Source organism: Epinephelus moara, chromosome 12 (genome assembly GCF_006386435.1).
Source record: "Epinephelus moara isolate mb chromosome 12, YSFRI_EMoa_1.0, whole genome shotgun sequence".
Classification (NCBI taxonomy): domain Eukaryota; kingdom Metazoa; phylum Chordata; class Actinopteri; order Perciformes; family Serranidae; genus Epinephelus; species Epinephelus moara.
In genome coordinates, this window is record NC_065517.1 from 24,230,085 (window position 1) to 24,257,095 (window position 27,011).

The window sequence follows — 27,011 nt, forward strand, 5'->3', positions numbered from 1 at the left end:
ATGCCACTTCAGTTTTTGGACGCTCCAATTCCTTCCTGCTTTTCTTGGCATGGCAGCGGAGCGAAATTAAAACTAGAGAGAGCGGTGATTCAGCGCATCAGACACCCCTCATTCTTGTTTTTCAGACGCGGGATTACAAAACACTTAGTCGCCTTCTGAGGAACTATGTAACCAGGAATTGACTTCATTTTATTTTCCTGTGTAAAACAAACTTGTTCAGTGAAGAGGGACGGACTTAAGGGGAAACTGCAATGTGTGATGTATGGACTTAAACCTGCACTATTTTATACTTCACAATGGATCAGATGACTAACTGTGATGTGAAAGGTGCCGCTCCTTGTGACACCACAAGTAATTGTCACCAGTTCCCTCAGCTTGACAGACCTTTTGAGCCTCTTTTAGCTTTGTTTTGGTGGCCTGCACAATCCTCTCTCATCAGCCTTCTTACAGTACCTCCACTAAGGAGTTTATGTTCCAGTTTGGTTTGTTTGCCTGTTTGTCAGCAACATTACGGAAAAACTACAGGCTCGAGTTTCATCAAACTTGGTGGACTGGTGTAGCATGGGCCGTGGAAGAACCGTATCCAACTCACGGGGCGGATGCATGATTATTTTTCACTTTTGTTAACACTGCGAGATAGCAGTCAAGTTTAAGTAGTCCCCTGGAGTAGCCTCAAGGAACAGATAGCCTATACATGTAGTTGCTTGAACTTTGTATAGCAAGCAGTCTTTATAGAGCACTTGTTTGACATAATTCTAATAGTTTTGGAAATATAGCCAGACATCACACTTGCAGATTTAACGATCATAGAAGACAGGACTGTTGGCCTTGTTTTAGGTCTATGCTAAGTGCCCTTCTAATTTACAAATGTAACGGACAGCCGTTTTCCGTAAATAAACTGTGATAAACCAGCTGTATGCTAGGTGCCCGGCATCGAACAGCAGACAGACAAAGTTAGCAACTACCTAGCGAAGAAAGTGGAGCAGTTAGCAGTGATAAAGACAAATATTTCCATCAGGAGTTGGTGGAGACCAAAACGATGCTTAAAGGTGAATTTTACTCGATTAGGTCAGTGTTTGGGTGTGAGTAGGTATGTTTTTGAACTTTTGACAAAACCAGGCTAATTTTTTCTCCCTGGTACCGTCTTTATGCTAAGCTAAGTTGCCTCCAGACTCACCGAAGTGACAGTGGTATCAAACTTGTCATCTAACTCTCTGTGAGAGAACGATTTTTGCTAAAAATGTTATACTGTTTCTTCAGCATTGATCAGGTGCTCTGAAACACAACTCTAAATAAATGCTAATTTTGCTTGATGTCTGCTGTGTCCCAGCCAGCCACCGACTACTTTTCGACATTTGTATTTGGTTGAATTTAGGTTGTGACGTTGGGTGACCAAAATTCAGTGTCAGGACAACGTCTAATGCAAACATCAATTGGTGTAGAATGCTGACGACAGATTGCATTGACATTTTGTTAGTTTTAAGTTGTGTTGTTAAGTAAACAAAATCCAACGTCTTCCAAATGTCTTATGCCAACGTCATCTTAACATTTAATACTGACATTTAATCATCAGGTGTGAAAAACTAAACCCAACGGCTGCAAAACGTCATGATGTAAACTATCACTGTGAGGCACTGAAAATACTGTCAACCCGATTTCCATTCCAACCAAAATGTAGCATCTGTCAGACGTAAGAATCAGAAGTCTTTCTGACGCCATTTTGATGTCCCGTGCCAGCAGGGATGGTAACACCTTCACCATAACAGCTTTATAGGGTGTTTACACATTAGATGTGGTGTTTTAAGCTTGTTAATCTGCCCCAAGCACCCCCTAAATTTAAAACTCAAATAGCTAGAGCAGGAACATGCAGTTTCTGTTTCTAATCCTGGTACCAGTGCAGTTGTGGTTGCCAGAATCAAACCTGTGATCTTTCCATCACAGACCAGTCTAACAGGCATGCCCTCTGCTAAAGTGAGGTGTCACCATGGCAAAAAGACCTCCAAGGTACCATTTGAAAGGTGAGAGAGCGGGATTCTTTGAGCTTGTTCTCAGTTTCACATTTCATGTTTTTGAACGTGAGTCTGTGATCTCTGATGCTTTGAAGTGAGACGGGTTTAGGCTGAGCCGGTGCTGCTGGCAGCGAGAGAGCGACTGTCCTATAGGGCATTGGATCCCAGTGTTGCCACAACACCAGAGCTGCCGGGTCACCGGTGTATCGAGCTTTGATGATAAAGAGTGGTGTCAAACTCCCACTGAGCCAGTATGAGGCCCTCTCTCACACCGTCCTTCCTCCGCTTGTCCGCTGTGTTTATTTGCTCCCTGTTCTTCCCGTCAAAGCTGGCTCTTCCATGAAGCGAGACCTTGGAAAACGTCGAGGGGGAAACTTGGAAGGCTTCCGTCTGATAGGCTGCATGTGTGGTTTCACTTCAGCTGGCTTGGCTGTGGGGCCTTGGGAGCCGGTAATCATATCTTAACGGATCTCTCCACAGACGCAAGGTTGTGAGCCAGTTTGGCACCGGCTTGACGCCAAGCAGACCCCTGTAGTTGCACACACACAAACACACAAACTTGTCCATGGAAATAGGGCTTTCATTCATTGCCTCTGTGTGCAGCGCTCTCAGCATTACACTCCTAATCTCATCATTAAACTCAATCTCTTCCTCTGTCCTTCTGCAAAAATGCTCACACTCACTTACAGTTATTACTTGCACAAATAAATTAGAAATCAAATGTTTTTGTAGCTTGTGTTTAAATGAAATGTTTCTTTGGGTGGAACTGAGGACAACTCAGGGAGGGCTTGTGGTCCTCGTATGGCGGGTGGTCAGTTAGACTGTGGTCAGCTGGTATGTCGGGAATTGGAAATGCTAAACAGATAGAGACTGTAAGAATATGAAAGTGGTATTGTAACTGTTAGAAGTTACACACAGTGAGTCTTTTTAGCACTTAGAGCGAGAGAGGGAAATACAGGGTCAGTGCCTGTCAAATGTGTGAATTTAATTTGAATTTTAACGACTCTGGATCTCACTCTCCAGCATCAGTTATATCGTAAGGACATTAACTTTTACAGTCACTATTACTGAAACAAGTAAGACATTGCACTTTGCCTGAAAGACTTTAACTTAACTTTATTTGTACTCCGTGTCGTAATTCTAATCTTGCTACTTCTGTCCACTCTGGCTTCTGTTGCTTGTCTGAGGAAACCCTCAACTGTTGCTCTGTTTTACCCATTTTTGGCTTGGCATACAAAGCCAGTCCTATAAACACAAGAGTCTGCCCGTCACTGAGTGAGTGATTGACGAAGTTACACCATTTGTCAGGGTGATTGATGACCTAAGAGTTGGTATTTACCCATAGGCCATTGCTCTTTTCAAATGAATAGGTGCCGACAGTCCTGTACTGCTGTATTCCTAATTTTCTGTAACCAGTGTAGCATGATAGTGTGGTGAAATTAACGAGGTAGTCAGCTAGTCATGTTTCATCCACACACTCTTGTCACAGCAGAGGAAAGGACATTGCTATCATCAGATGACTGACACCTTTGTTTGGCTCATTTTCTGTACCCACTGTAACGTTAAGAATAAAAGCATGGTGGAATCAGAAAGCTCTCCAGCTAACTAACCGGCTGTGGTCGAAATGGTAGTTTTAGATGGAGGAAAGAGAGGATCACCTCATCAATTTGTTTGAGGAAGAGCCATGTCTGTATGACACAAGCCTCAAAGTTTATTACTCAATATAAAGTGTTGCAACGTCAAAACAGGTGCCGCCACCAGTATGAGGAGAAAGTGGAAATAAGACATTGCAACAGGTGCCGTCACCTTAGTAACAACCTGTGTCAAGAGGATGACCAGTTAATTGGTTTGGGCGATTAATCAGATGTTTTACAAACTATCGTTATCATCGGACCTTGGCTCCGATAGTGGCCAATGTCTGCGTAGCCTCCAACAGTCATGCATAGTCCAGCCATATATATTTTCTTATCCAAATTGAAGGTCTAATGATCAAAGGTGTAAAGTCTGAGAAGTTCTTGGAGATGGATGCATTTTGATTTAAAGCACAAAGAAAAAGAGGAATAGGTACAAAGGCGCTGTCCATCTCGTCTCAATAAAGCTAAAACTCTGATAGTCTCTTGCAAAGGTAGATGTGAAAGTTGCAACATCATTGTGAGAGTCAGCAGCATCGTGTGTTGCGTATGCAATTATTTATTTAGAAAAACAAGGACAGCCATTCTGTTGAGACGTATTGGACACACCAATTGTCTAGACCGTGGTTGTATTTGTTTTCAATAATTATACACAGGCATCGTGATTAATATGACAACCATATATTTAAAAATGCAACAGGCAGAGTCATTGTTTAGGGGACATTCAGACCAACAATACCACGAAGTACAGCAGCTGAAGGGGCTGCAGTGGTGTAGGCATGTTGCTACAGGTTTGTACAGACAGAAGGGAAACGACAAACCAGGAAGTCCAGTGTGAAGCTTTATTAAAAACCAAGACAGATTACAGTGATTTATGCAACACTGAGCTCGGATTGAGCAACGTTGGAAGGGTCTCGTCATTTCAGCAAGCAATAATTTTCTCTGTCATCTTAATGCTCGCAAAGTACCTAATAAATTAGATCAAGGCATTCCATTATTTGTGGATCATTTTGGCGAGTGCACTTGACATTACTCTGCAAGACAACTTGAGTCATGAGAATCTGTTTAGTTGGAGCTGTCAGCTGCCTCACAAGCCAGGGTTGTCATTGAAATAAATGAGGAAGATAGTGTGTGCAATTGTTGGTCTGAAAAAGCCCCCAAAAAATTAATCATAAATTGGAACACTACTAACATGTGAAATAAAACTGATTAATAACTGATCTCTTTCTTTCTCTCATGTCCCTCTCCAGACGATTATAACTACCTACCTGATGCATTGCCTCCACTCCCTGAAGTCCCGGACTCTGGCTCGGCCCTGAGCTCCGTTGACATTCCCTCCCGCTGCCTCCGCAACCCGGCCTTCCGCCACACCTCCTCGCGCTACTGCTCCGCCCTCAGCATGGACTCCTCTCCGGATAGCGCCGAAAGGCCGATCAGCTACAGCTCCACCTCTTCTTCTGCCTCCTCGCGGGACAGTCACTGCTCACTGGGCAGCCGCTCAACCCTCGTCCCCACCCCTCACTGTAACCCTGTGACTTCAGACCGGGACTCCGGGGCAATCCGGTTGGAACTGGTCCCGGCCCGGCAGCTGGGATGCGGGGAGGAAGATGATAGGAATGATGGAGGGATGGACACAGGGAGGGGACAGGGGAGACAGGACAGTGGACAGACTGTGACAGAACATTCAGAGCCTGAGGTGAGCCCAGAGGGAGGAGAGCGGACGGGTCAGGTGCAAGGACCAAGGACGTATGTGGACCGGGTGGTGCAGGAGATAATGGACACAGAGAGGACCTACGTCCAGGATCTGCGCAGCATTGTAGAGGTAAGAAACACTCGACCACGATAATATAATTAAACACAAGCTGTGTGAGAAATTAGAAGCAGAAGGATTCACATATTGGCAGGAATTCAAAGGTGTGTTAGCACATTTGGCAGGTCATCAAATGTAGATTGAAAGTAAAATCAGAGATTTTTTTCTAACCTAATTATACATGTTACAAAATACTTATAGAAAACGTGAAAAGACTGTGACCTACAGTGCTGCCGAATGAGAGGTCTTTGCTCTGTGGCAGCTTGATCTTCAGCTCAGCGTCTATAGTGGACATGCCCACAGTGTCTCAGAGCAGAGAATACTGTTTATTTTTTCACAATTTTAAAACCTAATTTTATATATTTGGCAATATTTTTAATCACTTAAATCTGGCTTGGTGGTCAGTAAGATATTTTTCTGTGGTTTGACAAACTCAGAACACATTTATCTTTGCTTTACCCTGGCTTTAAACAAATTTGTGTTCATTGTGATGTTTTTGTGACTTTAAATGATTCATTCAAAGAGGAAAAGGCAAACAGAGTAAAGTCTAAAAACAACGACTTAATTTTGTTTAGCAGAAATACACTGGTGCAAGAGGTACTCACACCTTTTACGTAGTTAAAGGTAGTGATAGCACAGTGTACAGATATGCTGTTACAAGTAAAAGGTCTGCATTAAAATCTTCACTGAAATAAAAGCTCAAAAGTATTAGCATTATTATATAATTGAAGTGCCTAAAGTAAATGAATGATATGAATGATATAGTTTATATTACTGGATTAGAATGATTATTAATGCATTCATGTGTTCATCGCTTTCGTCTTGCAGTGGGTAAAGGTGGAACTAATTTGACTTAATTTCTATATTGCTGGATAGTTTAATCTATAATAATACATCATCATTTATGACTGTACCTAAGTGAATCATCTCTCAACCCTTTAAACTGAACCGCTGCCCTGATTCAATAAATAGAGGCAGAAACTGAAATCGGAGCAAACAGTTTTAAATCTTTTGAAGGTTCCATCTTTGACCTAAAGCGTTTCCCTGCTGACCCAGTTTAGGCCCGCGAGGCAGTGGAACGTCAGGAGCGATACGGGGCTTTAAATCACCAGATAACACACATCCTTCAGGTCTTTGTGGTTTTCCTCACACACGTGACACACACAGCTCGTTGCCTGCTGGGAACCCTCCGATACAATAAGGTCACCTGCGCTGGCAGGCGGGGTTTGGCCGAGTTACACGACACCGGTGCCTTTGTCCTGCAGGCACAGGCACACATTGAAAACTTCAGACGTTTTTTAAACACACACACATACACACAATACTGTATGCACACACACTCGGATAAATACGCTCTTTTTGTGAGGTTGGCTTTGAACTGCAAGAATACACATTGCCTCTAGTCAGTGCTTTAGTGGCTTTGTGAAGGGTTGGGTGTAGTGGTTTGTATCAAAGGTTGCTCTCCTTTCTCTTCCCCTCCTCTTTGTTGCTCTGCTCAGCTCTTTTTGATTCTTAATGTTCATGCTGTTTGTGCTCAGATGTGATTTCATTTGAATTCTGCAGCTTAATTCAGATTGATTGTGGTGTAAAATAACAAAACGTAGGTGTTGGAGTTGTTGCATTTTGCATGTGTGTATGAGCATGCCTGTGCTGGAGCTTCGCCCACCTTTTCCCATATCCTCCCTTATCCTCCCTATCCTTAACAGCGCTTCCTCCTCCACTCTAGGCTGCGGGTGCATGGGCCAGTATGTGTGTGTTTGTGTGTTTGTTGGGGTTAAAGAGGTTCAATAGGTGAATGGCTGTTGTCAAACGAGAGCAGGAAACGCATATTCCCAAGAGACGGGATAAATAAAGAGAGTGAGGGTTAGTTTTTGCGGTTTTGACCTGTCACCCCTGATTGATGTCTCTCCTGCTCCTCCTTCCTTTCCTCCCCTCTTCATGAGGCAGAGGTGAGGGAAAAAGGGGGGAGACAGAGAGGGGAAGTTAGGTGGGGATTTAGCCTAGAGATAACAATGTCCAAAGTAGGTTAGGATAACACTGAACAGAGCTTATGAGCTGTACTTAATAACCCTCTGCTGCCTCCACTCTGCAGACCACCTATAGCCATTAGAGAGGCCGACCACCCAGCCCTGAGAAGACCACGCTTACATGGCAGGACAGCTAATTCTTCACCACTACTTTGGGAGAAAGACGCATGCGTTTAGCCTGTCTGCACCCCTTTAATGACAGTCACAGTGAGTGCACAGAGGATGGATTGCACTGATTGTATCTGTGTGAATAGAGCTTTTAACACGGCAGAGAAAAGCTCAGGCTGCTGGACAGCATCGACCCGTCTATTATCAGCACCGGCCCATACAGAGTTAGTCCAGCAACCACCGTTTCGATAATCCCCCTGCCCCTGCTGCTTCCTGCAGTGGAAGAGGGTGTGACAGCCTTAACACAAATATTTACCCAGACTCCCCTGGGCTCACCTGTGTTTCATCTGTCAGCGGTGGTGTTGCAGTCCACACACATACTGTGCCTGTCGGAGTGTGAGCTGTATGTGTGTAAATAGCGCTTGTTGTTGTTGCATGAATTAACACATGACTACGGAGGCCCTGAAAGCTCAATATACTGCAACTTAAAGCATTAACACAGACACGACTATTTGATATGTAAAGATATAGTCACGCGTGTATGTTCGTGCATGTGTGTATTCTACTGCCTAGCTCATGATGCCACTTTGCACTGCGCTCATACGTTGGTTATTGCTTAGGGCGTCATAGAAGCTTAGCATCAACTCTCCAGTTCCCCCCAGGTTAGCACTGTTAGCTCTGTCAGCACTGTTGCTGTTGTGTAGGGCAGTTTATGGGGTTAGCAACATTAGCTGCTAGCTGCTGGCTCAGTCACCACCATGTTGAGAGCCGTGTCCAGACAACTCTTAAGGCTTGGACATACTTTCCACATTGAATGTACACGGAGAGCTGCAGTTACGTGAACGCACATGTGGTTTTATTCCTAGTACAATTGATCGTCCATTTCAGCCCCTGGCAGTAAACGGGAGCACTGCAGGCGGAGCTTACTGTCCTGCTACTGCTGACATCAGGTGAAAGTCAAACTAATCAATGCTGCTGGGTCCTGGAGTGAATGTCTGTCAAATATCCAGCTTCAAACTAACTTCATCATGGTGAGGCAGCTGGGCATGGCTTGACATCAGTGTTTTGGAGTGTGGAGCAAGATATTGGAGCCTGCAAAGTCTGCTCACACACAACACATAAGAAAAAGACAAAAGACAAGCAAATAAATAAAATATTTTTAGAACAGAAAAAAACCCCACAGAAGAACAACACAATACAGAAACACTGCAAGTCACACAGAAACATGATGAAAATTAGTCACAAAACAACAGAAGTTTCCAGGACACACTAAAAATTCTGAATGTCCCTGCTATACTTATGGTCCAATGGAAACATCTGTTGTTTTGTAACAGTGTTTGCAGTGTTTCTGTATTTGGTTGTGTTTGCAGTGTTTGTGAGTTTTAGACAAGATGTTTTCTTCATTTGGTTTTGTTTTGTGTATTTGCATTTCTTTCCTTAAGATGCAGTGTGTTTAGCTCTCAGGCCACCATATATTTCTGTGTGTGAACGTTGTTTGGGTGTTTATTAGTGCTGACTCTAGATCAGTGTGTGTAATGAGACTAATCCGCCATCCACAAACAACCTCAAAGACAAAGCTCTGATCTGTCTCTCCCTCTGTCTCCTCTTCCTCTCTGTCTCGCTCTGAGACCTGGAACGCATTGCCAAGGCATTTAAAGTTTACCAGGAATTTGGAAATAAACTTTGAACATCACTTGACTCGCAGAAACATTCAAAGTAATGAGATTTGGATGTTTACACTCGGCATTGTGTGGAGGAATGACTTCCTACAGCGGTGCGGAGTGAGGGATGTGTTTGGCGTGTAGGAAAAGAGTGTGGGTACTTTCAGAGGTTAATGGTTAACATGAGAAAATATCAAGTTTGTACATGTTATGTCTGATGCTCGGCAGGGAGTGTTGCTTAAGGTGTGTGTGTGTGGATGTGAACGCTGCCCATTGTTGAGCTCAGTCAGGCTTTGGCTGAGTGTGAGGAGTGACTGAGTCAGGCCAGGGTCAGATCCGTGACCTCTTGGCTAATAAAGCATCGTGTTACACTTTACCTGCGATAGTCAGCTAAATCCAAACATGACCCTTTGACGTGACCCTTCAACACAACCAGCAACATGCCCGTTAGTCTTATTCTGCAACTCAAAACCTCAAAACCAAACTATTGGCTTAAAGTTCTTGTGTTGCCGTAAACCCAAAACATCCAAGATGGCTGTCACTCACTCCCGAATTAACTTTCCAGCCTTTAGCTGAGATAATTTTGTCTTTGCATCCCTCCCTTAGCCTAACCAAACACACTTTAATGGACTGCTCAGGCTCACCTATTATAGTAATAATGATAATGATGGCTAAATACATAAAACATTACCAGGAACAGAAGCCACTGCAGCAGACTGGAAGCAGGGAGAGTCTGTCGCCCTCTCCGCTTTGGTCTTCTAAAAACACACAAGTGTTGTGTGTGGTGAAATGATCAGTGTGGGCGTGCATTCAGGGCAGCCTGGCACTTTTCTCAGTGTTGTAATGTCTGTCCTGCCGTGCTGCAGACTGTGGTCAGGGTTTGAAACTGCTACTGTGCTGCATGCTTCCTCCTCCTTCATCCTTATCCACACCTGCTCCTGGTTTAGAGTTCAAATACAGCTGCACTGATGGTTGGGATCATTTTTGTGGATGTGTGTGCAACACTGTGTTCTTCCTGCGTATCTGTGTTGTCGGATTTATTGGCTTGAGACCGTGATGACATGGTATGAAGTGCAAACAACGCACGACAAGAAAACCGCACCTAACTAAAACTTATCAAAGAACTAGATGTGAAAAACATTTTAGTTAAAGGAGCAGTGTGTAGGATTTAGTGGCATCTAGCATTAAGGATTGCAGATTGTAACCAGCTGAAACTTCTCCTGCTCAGGATTCCTTCAGTGTTTATTGTTCAGGAGGTTTTAACTGGAGCCAAATTATCCTCAGAGGTCCCGTCCTCTCCAAAACAAACAGACCAGGTGATTAAAACCGGTAAAAACACAGCATAAAGTAGTTTCATTTTACTAATCAGTGCATCTCCTATGCTGTTTGGCACATTGCAAACGACCCACTTGCCCAGCACCTGCTAATGTGTGCTCATCTATTTGTCTGATAATTTCCAATCCAGGCATTCAGGAGATTTTTTTCATGAGCCAAATTATCTGCAGGGGTCTCTTCCCTTCCAAAACCAACAGAACTGGTCATTTTAACTGGTTTAAACCCCGAAAAACGCAGTTTCATGTTACAAAATCTGTGCTACCGACGCTCCTGACGCGGAGAGGCTACTACCTATGGTGACCGATGTGAAAACACAAATGGCTCTATCTAGAGCCAGTGTTTGGTTTGTCCATTCTGGGCCACTGTAGAAACATGGCGGACTCCATGGATGAGGACCTGCTCCCTATGTAGATATAAACGTCTCATTCTACTGTATATTTTTTGAGACTGTGGTGTCTGCATGAGTGTGAGTCAAGTGCCTTCACAAACTGTTGTGTTTGTCTTGTAATATCTGTTTTGAACTTCTTAAATTTTGCCCCAGACAAGTAGCCCCCGTATTATAGTAAAAAAAAAAAAACTGACACCAATAAATATAAAACATAAACATTTTTGAACAATAAAAACTAAACTGAGATTAAAACAAAGCCAAAAACAAAATAAAAACGAATAGAAAATACAAAAATAGTAACTTGGAAGGAATGAAATGTAACGAAAACACTTCCAGCCTGCAGCAGTAAACGGAATTTTCTCACAAAGACTATCAGTATTGCAGAAAGCTCGTAAACAAGAGTAAAAAGGTTTAGAGCTACTGGTTTGTCTCTCTCCACCTCTCACTTTCTTGCTGCGGGGCGGGCTGAGACCTGAGGCTGGTGTTTAATCAGCACTCCTCACTAACGGCAGTGATGGAGGCAGCGATAAGAGCCACAGAGTGAAATCCTCCTGAATACACTGATACCTGTTTTCAACAAGGGGCCGCGTTAAACCTGCCGTCTCGAGGCGGTCGTCTGACTCTGGCATTCATTGACACTAAATCTGATGACCTGTGTTGTTTCCTTATCAAGCTGTTTACACTAAACAACAATACCAGGGGTCACACAGTGTGTTACACTAATGGGCTGTTGTTATCTACAGTACAGCTGGCTTTGTTTTCCAATGCATATTTAGAATTTTAGTTTCGTCTCTCCCACTTAAATCTAACTAAAACTGAAATCATATATAATAACAGTGTTTAGTTTTTATCTCTATAGAAACTGCTTCTGCACATTGCTGGGTAACGCAACCCCAAACAATGCAGAGTAGGCATACAGGCTCTGATGAAAGATGCGTTGTTTCTCCCCCTTCAACAACTATGTATCTTACAGCTGGAAGGTTAAGCCTCAAGACTGTATCTTATACACATACAATAATGACATTACAAGGTAACTTTTTTTATTCCGGACTCAGTCATTTAGACACCAAATCATGGAAAAATACGGTCCAGGTTCTCTTCTAAAAGCCCTAAATCAGACTTAAATGAAAGTATTCACACATTAACACACAGATAACTCACAGAGCGTCTTTGTCACGAGGCTGTCCGGCCAAAGTGGTGCAAAGTAGAGTCAAGTGTCCTGAGAGAGCCGTGGGCTTTGAAAGCTGGTGAGGTGAAGTCTGTAGGAGTCACAGTTTGAGTTGCCTGTCAAATCAAGTGTGTTTGTGAGTGTATGCCAAGACTGGTGCCAGTCAGAATGCTCTAACATGACTGTTTTCTCTCTGCAGGACTACTTGGAGTGCATCAGTAACCAGTCTCGGCTGGCCCTGAGCTCTGAGGATAAAGGCTCCCTGTTTGGTAACATCCAGGACATCTACCACTTTAACAGGTACAGCACACAAAGAGCTGGAGACTCAGACCTAATGCTGCGTTCACATCATGTTAACTGGGTGGGAGAGTCGGGAAAGATTCCTGTGTTTACGACTTGCAAGCGTCATCATCAGAGAATAACTCAAGATAGGTGTGTGATTGTCACGCTGGGAAAGTGAGGGTTAAAATACTGTGCTTTGACATTTTAGTCTCGACTCCACTCCCCAAAGACTTTAATGTGTTTGAAACTAAAAAATAAACAATATATTAACAGATAGACTTTACTTCAATATTTCATTATTAGTCGTCTTCATGTAAAGTGTCTCAGCTGCGTGAAAGTGAGTCAGTAAATGTTCAGAACTCTGACGTGTGTAGTGAAAAACATTGATCTTGACTTTCAGTTTGCTGATGACGACTGGAGGCTAAAAACCCACACAGACGCTTGTCTCTCCCAGGATCAACAAACAATGTGCTGCCCGTGGCGAAACTGGGCTGAGCACCTGTTGATTTCAGGGAAGGGCGTTGTTGCAGTCAGGTGTGTGTTTGTGTGTCATAAGTCCACGTCTGCATATTTGCCTCCTCCGGCACCATTCTAAACCGTGTGTGTGTCTGCGAGTTGTGTATTCAGACGAGGTGGCCGGTCGAGCATCAGCCCTGGTGGTCTGAAGACACAAACGTGCACACTCTTTCCCCACACCTATTCATTTCTCAGCTGTCACGCGCAGACAGACTGGCCAGTAAAAGGAAGCATAAAAGCAGTTTAAAGCAGTCACAATGACCTCATGCTTCAGCCATGAAACAATAACTCCCAACAGTTTTTATTTTTTTCCACAGTGTGCTCTTACACATACACAGCTACACACAGGAGCTGCCCTGTTTGAATTCATGGAAGTTTCTCATTTGTTCAGAGCCTGTAGTGGCCTTAGACCTCATTTCTGTACCCAGGGTGACTCTTGCTCCTGACAAACTGTTGGGAACAATGAGCCGTGGGAGAGTCGTTAATGTGTGAAGACGCAGGAAATTATGGGTGTACGGTCAAATACTGATGTCTTTGAGCTCTGTGTGTGTTTCAGGGATCTTCTTCATGATCTTGAGAAGTGCAACGCCGACCCCGTGGCCATCGCAGAGTGCTTCGTATCCAAGGTAAAGATGGCCGCCTCCCTGCCCCCTTTTTACCCCACGGCATTTATTTAACTGGTATAGTTGTATTTTAAGTTAAATTACTGTTTGGAGCCCAAAGCAAAGAGGGAAAAATGCACATTTCACAAAACATGTAAAAATCAGAAATTATTTGGAGAAAAAAACAGAACAAATTTGTGAAACACAACTTCTTTTAAAATTCTTTCCTAAACTAGGGGCATTTTTGGACCAAGCAGTTCTAGGGAGGTCACCCAAAAACGACATACCGTCAAGGGCTTTTTTTTCTTTTTGCATTCACACCGCCAATATACAGATATAGTAAATGAAATACACATAATGGAAAAAATTACCCTCTCACTTCGCTTACAAATTAATAGATTTACAAAGACAGTCACAGCCACCTTTTTTGGTATAGACAAATTAATAGATGCCTTAAAGAATGCCTGGTGTCCTGACCAACTTAAAATAATGTACTAGAATGTCTCCCAATTTGATAATGTATACCTTTGTTACACTTCCCTTTATCACAATGTAAAATAGTTAAAGAAAACTTTATAGGGTACACACTGTTTAAATAAGAAAAATGAGGAAAGAAGGTTTTAAGTCATGCTGTAAACCATAATACTCTTTGTATCTGCAAGTATACACAAGTCCCTCGAAATAGCGTTTTGAGAACAACGATCGTTACTACTTTATTGTGCTGTGTGGACACAAGGAAAGGGAGGTTCCTGGAACAATGTAAAGGTTAATCCAGTCTTAATATGCCTATTGTTGAATCAGTCTTAAAAACTGAATTTTATTGTATACACAGCAGCCCTGCCCTGTTACTTTGAATTTGCAAAGGAAGCTCTGTGTTAATTTCATGCCTCCAAGGTGAACAAAAAAATCCAATAAAGCGAACACACTTGATGAATTGAAGTAACCTACAACTGTTTATAACTGTAGTAACATGTTACTGTTCAAAACCCTTCCGCATTAACAGAGCAGGTGTGCTACTCATCTGTGTGTGAAACTATTTATGTAGAAGTTTTTGAGATAGCTGTTTTTTCCGAAAATGCACTTGTGTAGGAAGCACTGAGCATACGACTGGATAAATGAGACTTGGATCAGACTGCAGGAGTTGCGTGACAGTTTGTAAACAGGTGTTTTGATATATTTTTGGTGTAGTTAAACGTGGCCCCCAATGACTTCAATTCATTAAGCATTTTCTCTGTTTTTTGATTTGTTGTTCACCGTGGAGGCATGTGAGATAAATTAAGTTTTCCTCACAAATTAAAGGTAACATGAGATGAGTAACTGATATAGAAAAGATCATTTGGGGGTGAAGTTTCCTTTAAGTATGATTTTGAGTGCATGACCTTTACTTGTCATGGAGTGTTTTTACATTGTAGTATTGATACTTGTGAGTACTTCGTCCTGGCTCTCTGCCTGTACACACTCCTCTGCTCGTTGAAACATGTCCAAACAGCTGGTCCAGACACTCACACATAACACACACACAGACAGAAAAAAAACACTCTAATACAAGAGATAAGTTAACAAAAATCAGGTGAAGATGCTGCATGAAGTCAGCTCAGTTTATTGACGCTAGTAGAATTATTTCAGCGGTCGGAATGTGAGTTTACAGGGCAGCAGGAGGGCCCGGGAGGAAGGACACCTCCAGAGGAATTTTAAGGACCATCCAAATATATAATCACCTTTTTTACTGGAGGGGGGATAATAGCAGTGCTTCATCAAGAAAAACTAGACTCAGCAACTCCTGTCAGAGTATCCCCGGTTCCTTCGTCTGCGTGTTCCAGCTATTCCTCCACTCCTACTCCTCACCCTGTCCGTGCCCTAAAAAAATGACTGCATGATTATGTCCCATGATAATGTGCTGCATTCCTGCACTTCCTCTAAAACACTTTACATTCCCTCCCAACCCAACTGCAATTACACCCAATACCACAGAGCAACTGTTTGACCATATATAAAAAAAACTAGTCAGAGTCAGCGTCACAGCCGCCCTAAATACAGCAGCTGTTGTTTAGGCAGAGCAGTTTTATAGCAGCCCACAGCACCACTCTGCATAATTAACTGAGATCCATAAACAAACCAGCGCGATGACATCTTGCTACCGACTGATTAACATTACAGCATCGTGAACTGATCTCAAATGATCCCCACAGTTGGCTTCTATTCTGTAGTCAGGACAGCATTTATTATAAAAACAGTAACATCCTTATAGCCGGGGGGTGAAATTGGATCACAGCCAGCTGAGAGCAGTGCTCCACCTCTTGAAATCCAAATCACATCCTGCCTCTGATAACCTCTCTCTCATGATACTGGTACTCGTACTGTAGATGTCCATTAAAACTAATGATAGTAGCCCTTGTTTTTTACTGCAAGAACTCCTGAGTTGCTGCTTCCGGCCCTTTCCAACACACACACACTTCACTGCTGTTTGTACCTGTAAATGTTCATATGCATGAATATAGTTCAGCTGGTGGCCAGGACTTGAAAATAGTGCGTTTGATTTTGTCAAATTTAACCTAAAACAGTTATGATAGCCCATTACACAACTCATAGTTTACTTTACGAAAACACTTCCCATTGAGATTAAAAGTTAAATTCTTGATCTTGGAAACAGCGGTAAAATAATCTCACCACAAGCTCCATTGGCAGCTGCTCTGGAGCCTCCGCAGATGAAGTCTTGACATTTCTCGTGGGATTTTCGATGTTCTGATCACTTTAAAGACTTCACCTTCATGTTGGCTTAAAAGCTGAGAGTTAAAGTGCATTTTTGACCTCGGAAAAAGTACATGAAGTTCTTTAAGTGCTGATAAAAAAATCAAAATCTAAACATTGATAATCACAATGCAGCTTGGCAAACTTCATCCGTTGAGGAAGATCGTCTGGTACTAGCGCTGTCTGGGTGAAGGAATTAACTCTGTGGGGATTAAGAGCGCAATGTGTAGTTTGACCGCCATCTTTTACTCGGTTTATCCTGATTTTAGTTACTAGGTATGTTGTTGCTTTCTAAATAACAAATATGACAGTTTTGAAACAAATTAAATTCTTGTTAATTGTTAAATGCAGAGCACAGAAGGGCAGTGAGATGCAAAAAAGGTGCAGCGTTTTTTCAGCTGAGACACTTTGGTTGCGTCTGGTTGCCATGACACAGAATATCGTCAGAAGTAAAACTGCCGTCCCAAAGTACTTGCTCTGGATGAAGGGGACAGCTGAAGCACGTAGGGAGAGAGGACAAACCCCTTAGTCTGTGTGGGTTCAGTATGAATTTCTCTTTTGTTGTTGTTATTCAGTGATGTAACAGTTGGTGTTTGTGGTATTTGTCCCGCCCCTCCTACACTGTGATTGAACAGCTGGATAACACACTTTGTTTTTTAAAGTTATCAGGGTCCTACTTAGCCCAAATAGCTAGGAGAAAATAAAAATGCTTAGCAGACAACAGCTCAGGTCTCAGGAGGAGACAGTAGCTGTTGATGGTGAAAGCTGTCTTTAGGCTTCAATGGATTTGTCAGTAAGTAGGTTGGTTGCGTCCACTGACTGGAAGTATTGTGTAACTATTGACCATCACCATTTACAGTGAGACATACAAGTGTGTGTGTGTGTGTGTGTGTTTGTGGTTTCATCATTTTACAGGCTGACTTCTGGTAAAAGGGTTGTGACCAGAATAGTAACCTGAGTTCTTTTGTATTGCAGAAGGTTAGTCATGGTCGCTAAGACCCAGAAAAACCACAAAGCCTCTCTTTCACTATCCGCTGTCGCACATCTAACTCATACACACTCACACAGACACTCGCAGCTAATATTTTTCTAGCCTGAGCGGCCAAGAATCACAACCCAGCACCGTGTTTGAAGAGGAGTCAGATCTAGTAGTAAATCTCTGCCTCTCTCTCTCTCTCTCTCTCTCTCTCTCTCTCTCTCTCTCTCTCTCTCCCTTTCTCAGATAATTGGCTATCTATCCTCATGTTCCTCTCTGTTTGACTAGATCCTAGCTCTGCTATGTGATGAGTAAGCCTTTAACACGTTTTATGGGTTGCTACATGCTGACTGAAGCACAGGGAGCACTATTACAACAAGATCTCGGGCTCCTTTTTTTCGCCCCTAGTGATTCTGTCATGTTCAGAGCTTCCCTGATGACTCACCGTGACCTGTCCAGTCTTGACAAATCAACGAAAACTGCAGATTTATGACGTTCTCATTAAAAACGATAAGCGGGTGCTGAAATAACTCAACCTTGTCTTGTTTCACTGAGGAGCGATCAGCGGCCACAGCTCAAAAAAATAAGTCTTTCTATATAATTTGTATCCTGATACTCCAGAAAGGGTTATTTTTCATCCTGTGTCGGAGCCAAAGCTCTCACATGCAGCATTTGGATTTGATGATTATATGATTTAGCTTAGCTTGTATATATTTCTCAAAGGGAAGCATATTATAGATCTGAGCTATTTCAGGGTCGGCTGGTTACATGGTTGGCTTCAAAGAGTGTGTGCAGACATGTCAGCTTTAATGACAAAGTCTGCAGACGTGCATGCTCTGCACAAATTTGAACTTCATAGAAGCATTTATGTATCTTGTGGTCTCGGGTCCACGGTCCAGAGGGGTATTAAGAGTGTGTATCAGGAGCGTGCGTTGGTGTGTGTCGTCAGGAATCGATGGTGGCACATCTGGTTGCGCTTAGGCCTGGTCTGTGGCGGCAGACTGCTGGAGACTAGGAGGAGAGCCCTGCTCTTCAATTTAGGAAAGTTCCCACGGAGCACCTCGGGCTGACAAATCGTGAGAGTCTGCGTGCGTGTGTGTTCTTGTGTGTGTTCTGTTTGCGTTCGTGTAGGTAGCTTGAATTGTTCGCTGTGGCTTGAATAGGAATGTATATTTATCTAAAGCAAGAAACATCCACACACGCCCAGTGTATGCATGCTGTATGACCATGAATCACATGTTGGGAAATATGTGTGAATGTCCACATTTCTCTCAATGTGTGTGCGTGTGTGAGCGCACATCATGAGCCAGGACAGACTGTCATCTGCCCTGTGTGTTTATGATGGCGCTTCCTGCATCCTGCGACCCCCAAGTGTTTATGGACACAAATAGAGTTCAATTAGGCTCTCACGTTATGCAACAGTGAGGGGTTCACGTCCGGGCCTCCAACAGAGCTCGATGAGGGGGAGTGTGGATCCGAAAAGAGCAGGAATGCATTTCTAAAAGAGAGGAAAATCAAAAAAATATCCATAGAAGATCGATAAAGAGATGGCATGGAAAATGAGATCAAGAAATAGGGCGTGGAGAATGGAGAAAAAGAGGTTCATTCAGGCTCTGATAAGTCATACGGCCTCTGATGTCTTTGATGTTCAGAGAGGCATGCAAGGTGGGAAAAGTCTCAATTAAAGGGGCGGCGATGAAGTATGAGGGGATGTATAATCCGAGCGCTCAGGGCCGTCGGGATCAAAAGAGACTTAAAGGCCAGGGCGAGGGCTAATCATAAGCTACAGGGTTGACTTTCAATTAGTAGCACTGAACGGAGGAGAGGGGATGCCTTGTCTGTGGGCTCAGAGTGTGTAGAGCCGTAAACATGAAATAACCGTCATCAAATCTGCACCGGACTGCTGCAGGTACAGTCCGACCAGTGAGGCGAGAAGGACAGAAAATCTTGACCTTGAAAGCATCGTACAGTACAAGTGGTTTGGAACCAATTTTACTTGTTCCAGATATCCATTGTGTTCAGATTATTTTCATATGATGTGATTATTAGCAGACTCTTGATTTGGTTGTGAAATCCAGCTTTGTGAACGTCAAAGGAACATTATTGTTATGAGAAAACAGTGTAGATTTTTCAAATTAAAATGCAGTTAAACTGTTACGAAGCAACAATAGTGTAACATTCATAAAAACTAATGTAGACCTGATGTCGACTGTGATGTCATCAGTCTGGAGACTGTCGTGAAATTTTCTCACCAAACAGAAATGAAAGAAAACCAGTGGCTGTCTGGTAAAACATAAAAAATGGGAAGCTTTTAGCATGCATGGTCACAATAATAAGACAATAATAAAGTTTTTTTTATATTGAATTTATTAAAACCAGAAGTTACAAAGTGAAAAAAACAAAAAAATACACGAGAACAATGAACCATAAAAACATCTGATCAATTTATACATTTATATGATAATAAAGTTATTTTTTTATTTATTTTTTTTTTTCTCTCCAAAAGGCCGCATGATAAAAATACTTTTTCATGAAGTGATTTAAAAGAGGAAACTGACTTTCCAAATCAGGTCTCATCAGGCAGGTTGACAGTAGACACAAAGTACATGATTTGTTGTTTAAGAGCAAAAACATACGTCACTGACCTTTAATTAAATGTTATCCTGTAATTATGCTGAACCAAAAATTACCCAAAAAACCTGTCAGAGATGCACCCTCACGGTGGTGAACATAGAAAACATCATACCTGCAGACATTGTGACTGTGAGCTTGTTAGAAAACTGATGTTAAAGCTACAGAGGGTCACCTTTTAAACATATTTTTGTCATAGAAAAGAGAGACAACTGGTTGCTCTGTATATACAAATGTTGATCAAAACCTATGTATTGGGTGCTCGTGGAGAATGGGAAACAACAGGATCAATAGGAAGGCAATCCAGGCCTGGATTTAACACACAAGTGAACACACATCAGCATCACATGACATCATCTTTACCTTCTTGACTGCTGAGTTAGTCCTGCATCCTGTCACTTTATTGCATCAACTAATTTGCCCTTGTTTTGTTTTACAGAGTGAAGAATTCCACATTTATACTCAGTACTGCACCAACTACCCACGGTAAGGCAGCAACCAAAGTGTGTGTTTGTGTGTGTGTGCATATATTCAGTTCACCTGTCTACTGTACAAAACCCATCTTCTGCTTGTCATCCTATCTCGATCTCACCTCCACATACTGTCTTCCCAGCGTCTCACATAGCTCCATTGTGTACATCGATCAATGCGTTACCTTTTTCTCCTCCCTGACAAACTGACACGCTCCATAGAAGTCACCTCAGCAGGAGTCAATGTGTCTGCCGTCAGTTGTGCCTCAGGGTCTCTCTACCTCCCTCCTCCGTGCCCCAGTTTTTTTTCTTCTTCCTCCGTTCTTTTATTCGCTGCCTACTGACAGAGTTACAGCTCACACACTGACAGATGGGGTATTACAGTTGTCACTTTATCATACCTAACGCTGTTAATGTTTTATTAAGCTCGGTGTGAGTGCGCTCCTATGGGAGGAATAATGTGGAGCTCCTTTGTGTCGGTGTGTGTGAAACGTGACGCTGCTCTTCATGCCAAGATACACGGCACCTACCGAACACACCTTCTCCTCTGGCTACCATTTTTCTTTCGCAGTGTAGGATAAGAAAGGCACGTGGAGGAAGAAACAATTTACAAACTAATTGTGGCTAATTGTGTGCTGATTGTGTGTGTGTGTGGGGGGGGTGGGGGGGGCAGTGTGTGTGTGTGTGTGTGTGTGTGTGTGTGTGTGTGTGTGTGTGTGAAGGGGCTATTGTCAGCTGTTTGAGATAGACCTTCTCCCACATCCACACCACAGCTGGTGACCCCAACCAAGGTCACACACGACAGACGTGCACACACACACACACGGAAGACACTCACTCACACACTCACACACACACACACACACACACACACACACACACACACACACAGAGCGGCTGCAGATGTATCATGGCCATGCTGTGCTCTAAGGTCGGGTTTCCTCCAGAACAATGTGAGGCCTGTGTGGAGCCTCACTGGAATTTAGACATGCAGACATGCACATGCATGCGCTCACACACACAAACACACACACACACACACACGAGCCACAGTAAGAAAGTTTTGGGTAATTCACAACTGTCTTTCTCCGTCTTTTACACTGTGTATGCGCGCACACACACATTAAGCCCCCATTTGTTTGTGAAAAAGGTTCTTTCTTCTCCAATAGCTCACACAGCAAACTCGCCCCAATAACCAGTAAATTCAGGTCTTACAAGGTTGTTTAGTGCTGCTGCTTTTAGTGGAGTATGGACCAGAAAAATCAATTCATGCTGCCGGAGAAAACCGTAAAAACATCAATTGAGACTGAGATCTGAAGCTGAAATAGGACTGAACGATTATTTACTAGCCTCGCCATTTACTGACCTTCATTGGACAAGAAAAAAAAACAAAATACAAATTGAAATTAAAAAGGAACAAAATGTTTGTGTGTGAAGAGTTTTATCTGATGGAGCACACCCAACCTTGAAACACTGAACATTTAAGGACAGCATCACCATTCTTCATGTCGGTCTGAAGGCCCAGACACACCAAACTGTCGTCAAAGAAGTACTGTAGTGGCGACGAGGGCTGACTGTTGTCGCCTCATGTTGCCTTTGTTTCGGCCAAAAAGTTGCACTTGAACACACCGCAGATACTACAGCCAACGGCCAATTAGCATGTACACTCTTTGCCTGCATGAGAGGAAATTACTCTCCATACCAGCAGGTGGCAATTGTCTTAATTCCTTATATTCAAAAAGGGGAGACCAACAGGAAGGATTCAAGATGCTAGTTAGCCAGTTAGCACATTAACAACACAACGCGATGTTGCACAAACCCTCCTGACTTTCACCTCTAGTTCTCTTCTCACAATTTAAGTAGAACCACCAATTAGGGTGATTTCATTCACCGGTCAGCTCCGCAGTCTCCAATGCCAATTCCACAAGGGCCAAATAGTTGCAACGGTGCGGAACACACTGCAAAAAGTAGGGCAACAGATGTTCACTGACGGCCTGACATTGACGGATAACTGATTGTCGGCTCAGTGTGCCAGGGCTCTCGAAACAATAGTCAGGGAAGGGATCTTTTAAAGATGACCTATTATGCTCATTTTCAGGTTCGCACTTGTGTCTAAGCTTTCTACTAGAACATGTCTCTTGAAGCCCCTCTCCTTAAAAAGCCCGGTCTGCTCCACTGCCAGGTCCTCCATATCTCGGTGTCTCTGCACCGTCACTGCAGCCGGGCAATAACTGTAACAGAGAACAGCGGCACTTTCTACCATAAAAAATTACCAATTAAAGCATCTGAACACAAGCAGACATGTCCCAGCAGGACTATGATCTGAAAGCAGGGAGAAATTAACAACACCAGCAAACAAAATTACACGTTTCCCTGAGGTTAGCATGTAGCTACATGTAGCAGTGTGGGCTACGTTATGTAAACACTTACAGTAGCGCGCCTGGAGCAGACGACCATATAAAGAAATCCTGCGCACTGTGACGTCATACTGTAGCCAGAGTAGAGAAAACATTTGAAACAGAGTATTCAGGACAGGCATGCAGAGAGTTGATGCATTATTTTACACACATCCAAAAGATATAAAAATACTCAAATTGATAATGTGTTATATACAGTCTTCACACACCATGCCTTATATTTCTTTCCGTCTTTTCCTTTTTTAGTATCATCTGTCAGGACATACATTACAGCTTTAACATATCATCAGTGTGTAATTGCTTTGCTACACATCCCTGATATCTTATTGGCTGTGTTTTGTCTCCACAGGTCGGTGGCTGTGCTAACAGAGTGCATGAGGAACAAGGCGTTGGCCAAGTTTTTCCGCGAGCGCCAGGAATCTCTGAGGCACTCCCTGCCCCTGGGCTCCTACCTGCTCAAGCCAGTGCAGAGGATCCTCAAGTACCACCTACTGCTGCACGTACGTCTGTCTGTCTGACGTCTGCCTCGCTCCAAAACACACTTACACGCAAACAATTACTCTTAAACCCACAGAAATGCAAGCACAGGCACGCACTTGTTAAGTCCAGGACTCGCTAATGTTTTTATCCATACTGATACAAATGCATGTGTACGGTTGGATAGCAGCGATTCTGACTCAGCTCCCAGTGACAATCTCCACTGGAGAAGCCAAATGTTTAGACATATGGCGCTCAGTGTGTATGTTCCTGTGTATGTATGTGCTTGCATTAGAGTGCAGAAACACACACATAGGTGAATGTATGAGTGAGCCCCCTGTGCATGTGCATACAGTGTGTGTGTGTGCTGACTCCCAGTGTCATGTCCGTGCAGGAGATAGCCAACCACATGGAGAAGGACACAGAGACCTACGAGGTTGTGCAGGAAGCCATAGACACCATGCAGAGAGTGGCCTGGCACATCAATGACATGAAGAGGAAGCACGAGCACGCCGTTAGGTTGCAGGTACGACAAGCACACATAAGAATAAAGCCTGATGCAAAATATTTCATTATCAAACAGGTGTTTTCCACTTGATGCTGATGTTTTCCTCCATGATGCACCCCGCACACTTTCCACGTCTCTCATTATTCCTTTAACAAAAACAGACGCGGCAGTGTCGAGCCTTTTCAAGGAGCCAATTCTTTTATTGTTCTGCAGAACAGTTATGTGGAGTCTAGCTTTGAGTCAGCCAAGGCTCTGATCCTCCCCACGTCTTACGCAAGTCGCTGCGCTTTCCACTGGGCTAATGATGGCCTTGCATAAGGAGGGCACATAAAAGGGAAGCTTGTTTCTTTTATCAGCTGGGAGCCAGAAGGGTCAGATGAATGCAGGAATGTGTGAGGAAGCCTTCGCTCTGGAGAAAGGATTGGCTCTGTGGAGATTTCAGCATTTTGTTGTTTTGTCCTCTTCATTACCTTCTTTTTTGTGTTTACCCCCCTGCAAGTCTGTTTGTAACGTGTCCTTAACCTTCTGGTTATAGTCTGTTTCTCCCTTCATCCAGTAGCACAGCAGACATCCTTTAGCATTCTCCTTCACACTATCTTTAAAAACCCACCTTTCCAAATGAACATTTGTACATCAGTTACTCGCCCGTGTTACATTGAATTTATGAAGAAAACTTTGTTTTTCCAGCATGCCTTCACAATAAATGAAGTATCCAAAAGTCATAGGGGTTTTTCTTTACTTTGGTGTTTTAAAGAATTAGTTTGGAGTCAGTTAAGTCACACAGTAACACTGACAAATTACAGATCGAGGCAGTGGTAGACCAACAGCTTCAGTGTTCAGTGAGGAAAAATTACTGTTTTTGTCAGTGGAGTCTGGCTCTAAAGAGAGATAGATGATTTTCACTTTTAGTTCAGTTCCCTGTCAGTGAGGGGCTGTTTGGGAAGAACTGAGCATTCAATAAGATCAATGAGACTTATACTGCACGAATTGTGCAAGAGTTTGTAAATTGTTCAATTGACCCTTCGCTAAGTCCCGCCCCTAGACACAGACAGGCCAATCATAACGTAGCATCGGGCCGGGTCAGACCAGGGTCCGACAGCAACACAGCTGTGCTCCATTGACTCTAATGCAGTCGTTTCAGATTTCCCTCATTTTCAGGCTGGTTTTGTGGATTTGGAGCTAAATGTTGTTTTCAGGCTGGTTTTGTGGATTTGGAGCTAAATGTTGTGCCTGGGGCATGTCGTGTATTCATGATACTCGTTACCTGAAGAGGTTTGAAAAAGATATACGTTTCTTCCCTGTTCCAAAACCAAAATCAAACCCTGAAAAGTGTAGGGTTAGCTAGCTAGCTATTGAAGATATAGCCTACTGAATGTATACACATGCTGCTTTTGCTTTTTAATGATTATAACAGTGAAAAAAAGACTGACCCTGCTGTATAGGAACCAGTGAAGGGAAGCAGGAAAACTTTGCTGATATTCAACCAGCTCTGTGTCATCACAGTGTGTGCAGATGAATGTTGTTTGACTTCCTCCAGAGATCCCCGCCTGCCCAGCGGTGGAGGTCCAGGTGCTGGCAGCGACACTGGGGCGAAGCCAACCACCGTTCATCTGCACACACTGCGATGACACACAGCTGGTTCAATATCGGCGAAGTTTCCCTTTATATTCATTGTCTTGTGTGGCGATCAGCAGTGATGTGGTGGTTCACTTTTACACTGTGATCTGTAGCCTATAGTTCGGCTTTAGCTTCTAACTATCTTTGTCTTTTTAACCTGTTGTTGCTGCTGAGTCAGTTTGACATCCTGGATATATCCTTCAAACACAGACTGTAGACCCCTCTGTCTGCTTCTCTCTGGAATCACTGTTTCAATTTTACAAAAATATGAAAATATTTCTTCAGGGAGTGCAGTTAGTTACATTAACCTGTATTTTTGTGCTTTCTGTAGGAAATCCAGAGCCTGCTGACCAACTGGAAGGGCCCTGACCTGATCGGCTACGGAGAGTTGGTTCTCGAAGGAACGTTTCGTCTGCAGAGAGCCAAAAATGAGAGAACGCTCTTCCTGTTTGACAAGCTTCTCCTCATCACCAAGAAACGAGAGGAAACCTACACGTACAAGGCTCACATACTGGTCAGTCGTGTCTTTGAAGCATCTTGTGTCCTCAAGAGAGACATAGAAATATGCAGATGTTTCTGCTCTGCAACAGTGTTTTTACTTCCTGTTGTTCTTTCCTGCAGTGCTGTAACCTGATGCTGGTGGAGGTGATTCCTAAAGAACCGCTGAGTTTCAGTGTGTTTCACTACAAGAATCCCAAACTTCAGCACACAGTCCAGGTACAGCAATGTTACATAAGAGAGTGCATATCATAACAAAAGTCAAAGTGTGAAGTGTTTGAACTGTGCAGCAAGGGTGCAATCAGAAAGTGTGATGATTATTTGCAGGTGTCCAGGCTCACCTTGCTGAGTTGCTCAGACATGTTGAGTGTTTAGAGGCTAATGGCAGCCATTGTTGTTACCTAACCACTGTGTTTTGGACAAGTGCTGAAAAATAAAAGCTAATCTGTGTGACGCAAGAAAGCCGTGTTCCCAATGTTCAAGGGTTTTATCGCAGCCCTCTCGACCGCCTCCTAAACTGCATGTCTGATATTATCTTCCCTCTGATGTTTTGCGCTCTGCCCTCAGGCCAAATCACAGCAAGACAAGCGCATGTGGATCTTACACCTCAAGAGACTCATACTTGAAAACCATCCGGCCAAAATCCCCGCCAAGGTAAGAGCGGCTCGCCTCCTGACAGCTCCCTCTAAGTTCACTGACGGCGTAAACACAGACTTTGAGTGGGATGTATTGGAAATGCCACTCCCTCTTGTCCACTTGTTTTCTTCTTCACCTCCATCTTTTTTTTCCTCCCTGCTTTTTCTCCACACTTTCATGCGCTCTGACTCCTTCCCCTCATTTGTTTTCATTAAATCACAATCACTTTTCTGTCTCTTCTTCTGCCTCTGGCCTTGTGCAAGTGGAAACTGATGATTCCTCCTCAGGGGTGAAGGTCACTCGGAAAGTTCACCGTGATTACATAAAGTGGCCTCTTGAGTGCCAAACTTGAGCACAGTAGTTCACAGGACTGTAATGTGGCGCCACCTAGTGTCAGCTTTTATGTTCACTCATAACCTGTTTAACTCACCCTCATTTTATTATTTCAATTCTAGGCCAAACAAGCGATTTTGGAGATGGATGCAATGCGTAAGTG

General features: G+C 43.3%; 1 protein-coding gene across 2 annotated transcripts in view; it reads left to right on the top strand.

Moving 5' to 3' along the window:
* LOC126398379 (pleckstrin homology domain-containing family G member 1) overlaps positions 1 to 27,011 on the top strand; it is a 55,838-nt gene that overhangs the window by 20,596 nt on the left and 8,231 nt on the right. For both annotated transcript variants that reach the window (XM_050057665.1, XM_050057664.1), the window contains exons 2-11: positions 4,891 to 5,462; positions 12,337 to 12,437; positions 13,492 to 13,561; positions 20,332 to 20,378; positions 23,129 to 23,279; positions 23,651 to 23,782; positions 25,713 to 25,895; positions 26,003 to 26,098; positions 26,447 to 26,533; positions 26,971 to 27,004. In XM_050057665.1, coding sequence (XP_049913622.1) covers positions 5,040 to 5,462; positions 12,337 to 12,437; positions 13,492 to 13,561; positions 20,332 to 20,378; positions 23,129 to 23,279; positions 23,651 to 23,782; positions 25,713 to 25,895; positions 26,003 to 26,098; positions 26,447 to 26,533; positions 26,971 to 27,004 — 1,324 coding nt within the window. In that variant the 5' untranslated portion in view covers positions 4,891 to 5,039. The remainder of the gene's footprint in view (positions 1 to 4,890; positions 5,463 to 12,336; positions 12,438 to 13,491; positions 13,562 to 20,331; positions 20,379 to 23,128; positions 23,280 to 23,650; positions 23,783 to 25,712; positions 25,896 to 26,002; positions 26,099 to 26,446; positions 26,534 to 26,970; positions 27,005 to 27,011) is intronic.